The sequence below is a fragment of the Equus asinus genome, chromosome 2, assembly GCF_041296235.1.
Source record: "Equus asinus isolate D_3611 breed Donkey chromosome 2, EquAss-T2T_v2, whole genome shotgun sequence".
Taxonomy (NCBI): Eukaryota; Metazoa; Chordata; class Mammalia; order Perissodactyla; family Equidae; genus Equus; species Equus asinus.
The window spans coordinates 31729969-31741505 of record NC_091791.1 but is presented as its reverse complement, the minus strand read 5'-3'; the positions used below and the strand labels follow the sequence as shown (position 1 = coordinate 31741505).

Genomic DNA, 11537 nt, shown 5'->3' with positions numbered 1-11537 from the left:
GGGGCGTTAGAGGATGGAGGCAGAAGGGAGTTTCCTGAGAGCAGGAGCAGCCTGCATCAGCTGGGGAGAGTCATGGTGGCAGCAGAGGCAGGCACTGCCATGGGTGGGCTCCGGGCTTGGCCCTCCTCTGCCATTGGCTGCAGTCACCCCGGAGTAGGTGAGTGAGTTCCCGCAGGGGCATTGTGCCCAAGGCTTTCTGTGCTGCTTGCGTCATCTGTGAAGTGGGCATCAGAGTGATACGCTACCTCTTAGAGCTAGTGGAGGATTAAATGAGACAGTCCACTTGAGGCGGGGAGTGCAGTGCCTGGCAACCAGTAAATGCTCAGTAATGCTAGCTCACTGCCTTCGTCCTGGCAGTCTTTAGGACAACTCTGCCCTGCATGGCTTAGGACTGTGATTTTTTTTTAACCTGAGAATATTCTTAGGTTGTTATTCAGGAAAGAATCTCAGAGAGAGACCAGAGTGTAGTTTGAAAAAGCAGAGTGAGTATCATTTTATTTTTGGAAAACGAGCACAATGCCTAATGTTGGTGACATAAAGGCTATAGCACGAGTAGCTTTTGGGACATGGGATTTAGGGGCGTGAGAAACATGGTTTTCATCTTCTGGGGTCAGTAGCCTCACAGAAGGGAAGCCAGGGGGCCACCTCCCTGTCCCTTTGAGGTATGTGAGGGCCTCACTGACAGCAGCCCAGGGATGGACGACTTGAAAGTGCAGGTACCACTGGGAAAATGGACCCATGGTGAGATTTACCAAGAGTGGATTGTGCCTTATGGCTGGCTGGGTCAGTAGCGTGGAGGGGACCAAACATGGGATGGCCTGGAAGACACATTGTCCGCTGTAGGGTTGGATGCCCGGTTTAGAAGATGCCTCCCACTTTGTTCTCAGGCACCCAGTGGGAGGGGACGGTGGCCAGTTTCTGCTGGGGCAGGTCTGGGATGGACTACCTGCTCCCGCAGCGTGGCTGGGTTTGAGCGTTCTGTTGGGCTTCCGTGGTTTGGCCGTGGTGGGACCCTGGCAGGCCTCAAGCTGGTTGTGGTTTCTGGGATCTTCAGGATTTGTGATCATTGGTCACCTGGCCCTCAGAGCTGAAGCCAAATGAGGCTCCATTTTCCTCCCCGACTCTCCTTGGAACCTTTGAGGCACCTGTTCTGAGGGGCCCTGGCTCCGGCATCTCTCCTACAGCTGGTGGCTCTAAGATCATACTACGGTTACTGAGCACCTGTGCCGGGAAACCTGTTGAGCATGTCATCTCATTTAATATTCATGACAATCCCAAATCTAGGTTCTGTTATTAACTCTATTTAAGCAATGAGTAAATGGAGGCCTGGGGAGGTTAAATAACCAGCCCAAGGTCACGGAGCTAGCAAGCCATGCAGCCAGGAGGTGAATCTTGCCACAGATGCTTGTAGATGCCTCATAAGAGGAACTTTGGGTGAAGATAGCAACCCTGGCTGTCACCCTCCCCTCTCTGCCTTGGCCCCACCAGCTCCAGGAGCTTCTGAGCCACTGAGCTAACAGGAGGGGCCTGCCCACCCCCAGCCCTAGTGAAGTGGGCTCAGCCTCCAGGGGAACAGAGGCAGCCTTGTGGCAGGAGCTCCCCCAGCTCCAGCACCACCCGCCTCCTTCCTTGGCTGGATCTGTTTCTACACCCCAGAGCGGCACATTCCATTCTTTGGCACAGCTGGGGGCTGGGGATTCCGGATTCCCCTGGCCGCCTGCTTCCTTCAGGGCCCTAGCAGAGCCTCTGTCTGGACAGGGACACTGGGTCCCAGCCACACACATTCCAGCAGCAGCCACCCCCCACGTTGGATTTCCCAGGGAGTGAACTTTAGCCAGGATTACAGCCAACTAAACAGTTGTGGGATGTGAGCTTTCTTTGTGGGACTCAAGAGGCTGGATGCTGATGGGGCTGAGAGGGGAGGAGGGGTCGGGGATGGGGGGAGTGCTGATTTGGGAATCTAGAGAAAAGCCATGGTCCAAGGCTGGCTCTGCCGCTGTCAGGGCCCTTGGAGTGGGGTGTGAGCAGGGCTCCCACAAATCATCCTGTGAGGCAGGGTGACAGAAGCATGGCTGCCTGTACCCCAACTCTTGTCCTCGGCTTCATCTCCTGCAGGCAGTTGTACAGTGGTTCAGAGCATGGGGTCAAATCCTAGCACCACCACTATGTACAAGCTGTGTGTCCTTCAACGAGCTTATTAACCTCTCTGAACCTTAGGCTCCTCATCATTAAAATGGGGATACTAATAGTACCTCCCTCAAAGGGCTGTTGGGAGGCTTAAATTCAGATGCTTAAGTTGCTTTGAGTAGTGCCTGTCACCCAGCACAGGCTTGATATGTATTGTTTACTAGTATTATATGTCTTCTCCCCTGAGTTGGCTGACACACCACCTGGGGATGTATTTTCCTAAGGAAAACCCCAAATGTAGGTCCTGGCCCCCATCTGAAGGTAACAATTCTGACTTCTAGATACGATGTTCCTGTCTTTTCCCTGCCTTCCTGCCAGTAGCATTTCTTAGTTGGTTAACAAATCAGTGAGGAACTTACTGAGCATCTATTACATGTAGGCTCTTGGCTGGGTCAGGGCCTTTGGTTAATAGGAATACTAATTACCATTTAATGAGCATCTCAGTGCTGGGCATTGTTTCCAGGTACTTTTCATACATTTCCCTGCTTAACACTCAGCCACTCTGTGAAGTGGACATTACTCCATTTATAGCTGGGCAGTACTCCCAATGTCACACGTCACTAAGTCACAGGATTGGAACCCAAAACTGGGCTCTACTGCCTCTTCTCGCCCATCCTGAGCCTGTAGCGGCCTACCCCAAACCCTTCCTGTTCTTTATCAGAACTCTTACTTTGTACCAGCTGGAACACTTGATGTCCTCTGCTCCTTTGCAACTAGGGTGGCCATGTGGCTTACTTCTGGCTGCTGAGCTAGAAGTGGAAATCTACCAGGTGGGACTTGTTGGGAAATTACTGTTTTCATGATAAAAGAGCCAGAGGTGGCTGACACGCTGCCTTTGCTCTTAGCCCTTCCTCACGGTGCTGCTGGAATGTGGAGAAGTTGGGCGGAGGAGGGGGCATCATCTGGTCACCATGACAACTAAAGTCCCCCATCCCCGCCGCAGAGCGGGAAGACAGAATGAGTCTGGAACCTGGACCTCCCACCTGCCCACCTCCATACCTCTTGTGTGGAGAAGCCCACTGTTTCTTGGAGTTTCTGTTCCGTGGAGTCAGATGCAGTCTGGCCACTGATACGCAGCCCAGATGCTCAGTGGGCAGCACTAGCTGCCTGTCTCCAGACCAGCCTGGAAGCATTTGTGACCGAAGGAAATGAAGGGTGGGCTCAGGCCTTGCAAGTCCTCCTGGGTCTTTGGGGGGATTCTTGGTCCCAGGGAAGAGACCACTGGGGGGTCTGGCAGCAGATGTTTGGGACAGAGATGATGTGCAGAGCAGGGCCTGACCCTTTTTGGGGGATGGGCGAGGAGTGCCTCCCTGGGACTTCTGGGATGGGCTGAGGGAGCCTCTCCCTGCCCGCTCCCTCTCACTGGCTGCCAGCACCTGACAGAGGTCAGTATTGTGCTCTAGCCAGAAGCAGCCTGAGTCCTGTGTGTTCAGTGGAAAAATAATCCTTGGTCCTGGTTGACCATAGAAGTGTCCATAAATATTTGGTCGGGGTAGGAGGCTGGGAGACAAGGGGTAGATTCAGGGAGTCAGGTGGGCTGGGCAGGCTTTGGGCGAGGGTGGGTGGCAGTGGCTTCCTCAGAGCTGAGGAGAAACAAGCAGATCTCTGCCACCCTGCCCTCTGCTGAGGCCACCTGACTGCCCAGAGAGGTGATTTATGGGCTGGCTGTCAGACCACCTGTTAGCTACCCTGGCACCTCGGCAGAATTTGGGCCCTCTAGCCTTCCTCCTTTCTCTGAGGCAGCATGCTCTGAGAACTGCAGAAGCTGAGGTTTTCCTCACCCCAAGACAATGTGGCTCCATTGTCTTGGAGGAGCAACAGGCCTTGACTGGACTTGGCATTCCAGCTGTACCCCGACTGGTGAGGAAAGTCCCTCTGGGGGTGTCACCAGCCCCCTGCTCTGGGTACAGCTGCCCTGTCCCTTAGCATTGCTGATGGATGCTCCCCACCCAGGGACTCTTTCCTGGAACCACCTCTTCCAAATGCTGGACGTTTGAGTGGCAGCAGCTGTTGCCTCCATTTCAAGCCTTCTCCTTTCCCTGCCCCATCCAGCTCAAGACAGCAGCCTCCATCTGCTCTGAGCTCACTGAGGAAGCCCCCTCGGGCATTATAGCTGTTCCAGCCTGAGATACCTCAGCCCTTCACCCTCTTGCCTCAGCTGTTGGCTTATCTAGATGGAGGTTCTCAACCCTGGCTGCACACCACCCCAGGGAGCATCTAGAAATGCTGATTTCTGAGCACCCTCCAGAAGATTCAGATTTAATTGCTTTCGAGTGAGGCCTGGTATCTTGTAAGAGCTCCCTAGATGACTGCAAGGCTGGAAGGTTTAGTTCTTAAAATGCAGATTTTGATACTGAGGGTCTGGGGTGAGGCCTGAGCTTCTGCATTTCTAACCAGCTCCCAGGTGATGCTGATCCTCTGGTCCAGGGACCACGCTTGGAGTAGCACCAGCCTACACCATCGTGTGCTATAGGTCAGGACCAGTCCCAGAGGTGTCTGAGTGCTGAAGGGGTAGGAGTGACACGTTTAGGATTCTGGCTCTCCAGAGTAGTTCGCTGTGGCCCAGCCTTCTTGGGCTCCTTGGAGCAGGCGTTGCCATGTCAGGGAGCTGCTGCAGGACCGTGGGAGCCTTCTGACCCAGGGAGAAGGCTGGGGAACTTGGCATCTCTGTCTCTCCTCAGGGACAAAAGGACGGTCCATCTCCATCCCTCACTTAGTGGTTGAGATGAGGAGGGTGACCCTTGCTATGTGCTCTTGGGGGATCCTACAAAAACACACAGGCATGGCTCTCCTTAGGCATTCCAAGTATGTCTGTGGACGGGTCGTGGGTTATGACAAAGGGCTCTTTCTAAAAGTCCCTTCTGTACCTCCCTCTCCCCACCTCTGGGGAACCAGCTGAAAAAGAAATCACCTGGTTAAAACCAACTGTTGTTTTCTTTGATTTAATTACAAACTTAAAAAAACAAAAACAAACGCAAACCCTGCCTGCATCAGTCTGGTATCTATGGCCTTGCAGCAGTAGCAATAATTTACTTGTCAGGGTAAAAGGGACATGCGGAGGCTGAGGAATGAACCCCGAGAAGCGAGCCTATGGGAGGGGTCTGGGCTGGGCTTCTCTCGGGATGAGACGAAACCAGCAGAGATGGAGAAGGTGGGGAGAGGTGGCTGGAGGGCACTGTGACCCTAGGGCTTTTCCTCTGGGGGGCTATGATGATGACATGTGAAGGGGCAATGGGACAGAGAACTGTTTCCCAGGTAGCTCAGCCTAATATCAAGACCTCTCTCTCCAAGGCGAGGCCCCACCACCAAGAGGGGGGAGTTGACACCAATTTGGAAGCCACCTCAGGCTGCTCAGAGTGCCTCCACCCTTCCCTTGCTCTCTCCGCCCTCTGCCTACTTTCTGAGACCCTGGGGTTTCCCTCCGAATGAGAAAGCCCTGCTCCTAAGAGAGGAAGCTCCCAGGGACCCCTTGGTCAAGGACAGCCCGGGCTCCACGCCTATCCCTTAGGGCCTGTGCTGGTACCAACTCTGCATGAAACCACCACTGGGCAGGAGCTGGGTCAGCCTCGGGGTAGGGGCGAGGCCAGGTGGGCAGGAGGAGAGAGTGTGCCCCAGAGGCAGGACAGAGGACAAGGCATTGTTGGCTGGTTGGGGCAGGGAGGAGTGCCCTTCAGTGGGGTTCAGCTGCCCCGTAGAAGAAGGGGTAGTAGAGGGAGCAGGGGTAGGAGAACATGAATTTGACTGCGAACTTCATCTCCTTATTCTTCTTGTCCCAGCGGTAGACAGCCATGAGCAGCAGCTGTCCGTCCACTTTGCGGCCCATGACCAGGAAGCTGCCGGCCAGGCTGTCCAGCTGCGGGCAGGGGCAGCTGGCGCCGTTCTTCATGTGCAGCACCAGCCTCTTGGTGTCCTTGCGCTTCAGGGGGCCCGGCTTGAGCAGCTTCTTCTTCTTCTGGGCTCCAATCAGCTTCCGTTCCCCATTCTCTATCTTGATCTCCTTGATGCGCATTTTTACCACTGTTCAGGGGGAGTGGACAGAGGGACAGTGTGAGAATGGTCAGGTTTGCCCAGGATGCTGGTGGCCCCACAGTTGGTGCTCATGCCTGAAGCTCCAAGCCTGGGGCTTGGGACGGTGGAGCTTATACGCATACATTTAATATATAGGAAGCTCCTATCATGTGCTGGACTTTCACAGACATTATCACCTTTCATCCTCGAGGTACCAGGAAAATGAGGTTTGAGAGGTTGTGACCTGCCCGAATTCTAGAGCCTGGATTGAACCGAGGTCTGGCTGACTCCAGAACCCGTGCCTTTCCCTGACACCAAGTGCAGGGTGGACAGCTCGATGGGGAGTGGAGTGGGGTGTTGGGCTTCCTGGGGAGGGAAATACTGGTGGTGGAGCCGACCAGGTGGAGGGGGGTCCTTGTGATGGAGGGCAGCTGGACTTCATGGTCTCTGGGGATGCTTCCAAATGGATTTCTGGTTGTTTGTGTGTGTATGGTTGGAGCTGGTAAATGTGTGACAGCCGGCTCTGGGGAGGGGTCCTGCTCTGTAGCATGTGCTGGTTTTCATAGAGTAAATACCCCCCATGACCCACCACATCACTGGGCGCAGGGTTGGGAAGTGCTGCACACAGCCAGCTCTTGCAAACACGCCACATAATCTGTGTGAGACTGTAGTGTGGGTGGGAGTGTGTATGTGTGCTGCTGTCTGTTTTTGTGTATTAGAGTATGTTTGTGGTGTGTGTAGGAGTGTGAGTGTGGGGGGAGCAGTGGGGAAGGTGGTTGAAGGCCGGAGAGTAGTCAGAGAGTGACCATCCAGGGCACTCCGAGGTGGCCACAGAGAGCCTTATGCAGTTGGGGACTGGAAGTCCTGAGCTTGGGGGCGGTCACTTAGGTGAGTTGCTTCCTTCTTCAGGCCTCTGGGCCCCCATCTCTGAGCAGCCAGGGAGAAGTCAGAGAGCAGCTGTCCACCCAGGGAAGGAAAATGTTGTACAATCTCTTTCTTTCTCTCTCTCCCTGCCCACCCCCCACCTCCTCTCTCTTTCTCTCTCGGACACACACACCTTGCAGTAGTCGTATTCTCTTTCCAAACAGACTAATGACATCAAAGACCTGCTGACATAAGGATTTCATTGCTATCTCTTTTTTCTAGGCCAAGAGGCTAAGGCACAAAACAGGAGCCAACATGGCAAAGATCGCACGCTGGGCTGTGTGGTCCACAAGGAGCCAGGTCCTGACTAGACTCGGCTCAGCTGCCCAGGAATGGGAAGGCTCCTGGAGGAGGCTGTGGGACAGGGGACCACAGCTCGCCTGGCCAGAGGTGCCCAGGGACGAGGGGGTTGTACTTCATCCTGAAGCCCACCTCTCCCCTCGGCTGCCCCTGTCCATCTCCAGGCTAAGTCTGCCTCCCCCAAAGAGAATCCAGCCCTGGAGGCCCCCCTGTGCACAGCACCAAGGGAGGGCCATGGGAGCCCTGGCCAGGGCTGGTTTCTGAGGCCCATGGATCATGGCCTTGAGGGCTGCTGAAGCCCCTGAGACGATCTGCTAAAAGAGGTGCATTTCTCTGGGGAAGGGGTTCATGGTTATCAGATTCTAAAAGGGGTCCACGATGCAAAAACTGTTAGGACTCACTGTGATGGGTGTGGGCACGTGTGTGTGTGTGTGTGGAGGAGGAGGGCCTGGGGGTGACATTGGGGCAGTGGCTGTGTGGGCTTCACACTCACCGAAGTCGCTGGAGCACATCTGCTCCATGAGGCCATCAGCGCTGTGCTCCATCTCACACTGGGCGCAGATCTTGGTCACTGAGGAAGGAAGCAGGGGTGGGGTGCAGGGAGGCTGGTGAGGGGATCCGAGTCCCAAGAACCACTTAGGGTGTAGGCTCCCCCACTGAAGAGCCCCCTCCCGGTGCCGAGCCTCCACTTCCTCATGAGGAAACGGGATGATGGTAATGGTAAGACCACCTGCTCACTGAGTGGCTGCGAGGTTCAGAAGAGCCAAGCTTGCGTGGGGAGAGAACTGCCCAGGTGGGCATGAGTGCCCCACAGCCCTGGCAGCTGCAACCGTGACGTGCACTGTCTTCTTCTAAATTCTGTCTCAATCCTCAGCCTACGAAGCAGGTATTATTATTCCTATTTTAAAGAAAAGGAAACTGAGGCCCTGAGTGGTTCCCCAGTCTGCAAAGCTGGTGAGAACTGAGCTTAGAGCTCAGGATTTGTGACTCCCAGCCTAGTGCTGGGGTGGGTGTGTTTGCGGGGTCTTTCTAGGAGCACAGGGTCCAAACAGGTGGGTAAGCGAGTGACACTGGCAGGGCAGGGACTGTGGTAAACCGAGGAGCACCCTCTGTAAAGTGGGCAACTTCGCATTGCCAGAATTTCCGATTTTTCAAGGGAAGCCGAAACTCTCAATTTTTATATGAAATGTTCTATCTGTTGGCCCCACAAACACTTCAGGCTGCCTCTGGTTGTTAGGCCACCACATAGCACCTGGCCTCTGCTCTCCTAGGTGGGCGCCCCATCATGGGCAAAGGGGGGCTCAAAGGGCGAGAGTGCAAGGGCAGGGCCGGGGTCCGAGCCTGGGATTTCCCTGCCTTCCAGGCTGGTAACGTCTGGGCTCCGAGAAAACCAGCAAAGGAGCCAGGCGGAGATCCCTGCGGGGACTGTGCTGGCTCTCCCCCTGCTGCTTCTCAGTCCCATTTCCAGCCTGAGAACAGAGGGGTTTCCCTCCTCTCAACACTCCCCTGTCACAGGACCCCCATCCAACCGTGACTCTCAGGAGGACATGGTTGTGTAGGCCCTGGGACTGTGGACAGCTCCGGTGAGGTTAGCCCGGAGTGGGTGGGTGGGGTATGGTGGGGTCCAGTTGCCTTTTGGGGGCTGGGTCAGATAGGGAAAAAGGGGAGCAGTGCTGCCCCTTGGGGGAGGCCTTGCGTCAGGGGCTCCTTAGCAAAGCTTTCCTGCTCCGGACCACCGTTTATCCTCCTGTCTGGGGCCCGGCCAGGGCCTACTCTGCTCAGGAGTTAGGCAGACAGTGGGGGAAGGGTGAGGGGAGCACTCAGTGAAGGGGAGGCTGAGACCAGGGAGGAATTAGGGGCAACAGAACTGGGTGGAGGGTGGGAGTGGCACTTAGGATCTCATAGGTGTGGGGAACCTGGGATTGCTTCCTATATTACAGATGGGGAAACTGAGGCTCAAAGTTAAGCCGCTCGCCTAGGGGCTCCTTGTGCCCGGGCATCTGCTCCTCCTTCTGCACTGAACTTTACCCAAAGGTTTCCCAGCCTGAGGAATTCAGAAAGGGGGTGGGAGAATTGAGGGTTCCCAGGCGCAGAAAATGGGCAGAGGGGACCATAGCCCAGGAATGCGCTTGGCCCTGGTCTTTCTCCATATCTTTTCCCTGGGCACTCCCGGCTCCCAAGGTCCCAGCACGGAGTGGGAGTGCTGCCTGTCTTGGTATCTTGGGGTCCAGGGCTGCGGCGGAGGTGAAAGGCATTGTTTATCCACCCTGGGCATTCTTTGGCAGAGCGAGGCGATGAGGCATTTATCGGGACGCCCCAGGATGGGGGGACAGCATTGGGGTCACCCCAGGGATTCCAGCGGCTTGGGAAGGTGGGCCGCAGCAAGGGATGCCAGGGGGTTTTCAGGAACGGAGTGGGAATTGGGGAGAACCAGTGGGGATGTCCAGACCGAAGGGAGGCACTAATCCGGCAGTCTGTGGGGAGGTGGGAAGACTTAGGGGGACAGTTCCCGGGACACGCAGCGGGGCTCGCAGAGCTGTGCTAAGGGGTTGGGGGAGCGGCATCCGTCCGGGGCCCAGCTCGCGGGCACCCAGGGCCTTCGGAGCGCGCAGGGATGGCGGCGGCGGCGGCGGCGCTACCTGGAGGCGCGGTGGCGGGCAGGTGCCCGAACTGCACAGCGATGCAGAGGTCGTTGTCCAGGGGGAACTTGTGGCAGTGCAGCATCTCCGGCCAGGGGAAGCCGTAGGCCTCCATGAGCGGCGCGCAGCCAGCGCGCACGGCCTCGCACAGCGAGCGGCACGGGTAGATGGGCCGGTCGAGGCAGACGGGCGCGAAGAGCGAGCAGAGGAAGACCTGCGTGTCCGAGTGGCAGCGCTTGGCCAGCAGCGGCAGCCAGCTGCTCGCCTGCTGCTTCACCTCGGCCAGGCTCTCGTGCTCCAGCAGGTTGGGCAGCCGCATGCGCTTGTAGCCCACGGTGTGGCAGAGCGGCAGGTCGGCGGGGATGTCGAGGCACTGTGGCGGCTTGGAGTAGGAGCGCCCGTGCAGCGGCTCGGCCTGCCAGCCGTAGTAGTCGTACTCCTCGCCGCGCGCCGGCGCCGGGTGCAGCGCTCCCAGCAGCAGCGCCAGCGCAGCCGCCCGCGCGACCCCCGCCGCCGCCCGCATGGCTGAGCGGGCGCCCGACGCTTGGTGCGCGGCGCCCCCAGGTGCCCCGGCCCGCGCCCGCCCGCCGCCCCGACGCTCCCCTGCAACAGTCGCCGAGGCTGAAGTCGCTCAACTGGATGGCGGCTTTCGCTCCCTCCGCTCCGCGGCGCACCGAGTGATCCTGGCGCCTCCCACCTCGGGGCTCCAGCCCTGGTTTCGCCGCGCGCCCCAACCAATCTCTGGCCTCCTGGCCCCCGCCCCACGGCAGGGAGGTAGGGTGGAGCCCCCTCAGCCCCTCCCGCCCGGCTCCCGCGCGTCCCGCCCAGCACCGGCTCTCGAGCCCCTCTCCCACTCCCTGGCTTCCCGGCCACCGCCCGGGTCTCGCCTCGCGCCTCTCCCCGGGGCTCCCTCACCTCCCTAGGCATTTTTCTTGCCCCTCTCCTTCTCCATCCCTCCTCCTTATCTCTCTCCGCCACAGCCTCTCCTGTTCCTTTTCTCACTCACTTCACTTGCTTATCTTTCCGTCTCGCCTTTCCCCCTCCGCGCTGTTTTCTCTTCCCTGACACCTCGCTTCTCCCTTCTCCCGGCAGGAGGCTCCTGGCTGCCCACACTCTCCTGGTCCAGGCGGGCAGTTCTTCACCCCTCGGTTCTCAGGCGTTTACTGAGCTCCTGCTTGGTGCCAGGCACCATGCTGGCTGCTGGGGAACCAGAGATGGGTATGACCCAGACCCCACCTCCAGCAACATCACAGCTTAGTGGAGGGGAAGATGATCATAACTACCATGTAATGAGCTTTTACTGTGTGCCAAAGTTACTGCACAGAACTTTACGACCTTATCAACTACTATTTCTAACGATAGCTAATCCCTACTGTGTGCCAAGTCTGTTCTAAGCCCACTGCATGAATTACCTCATTTAATTCTCACAGGAATGCTCTAAGTTGGGTAGGTACCGTTATTGTCCCCACTTCACAGATA

At 57.0% G+C, this 11537-nt stretch overlaps 1 protein-coding gene across 1 annotated transcript; it reads right to left on the bottom strand.

The window, feature by feature from the left end:
- Positions 1 to 5115: 5115 nt before the first annotated feature.
- Positions 5116 to 10731, bottom strand: SFRP5 (secreted frizzled related protein 5). Its single transcript, XM_014862701.3, has 3 exons — positions 10059 to 10731; positions 7913 to 7990; positions 5116 to 6204 (listed from the first exon to the last, which is right to left on the bottom strand). Exons 1-3 carry the CDS (start codon positions 10579 to 10581, stop codon positions 5858 to 5860), a joined length of 948 nt encoding a protein of 315 aa, XP_014718187.2. The 5' UTR covers positions 10582 to 10731; the 3' UTR covers positions 5116 to 5857.
- Between the last annotated feature and the right edge of the window lie 806 nt (positions 10732 to 11537).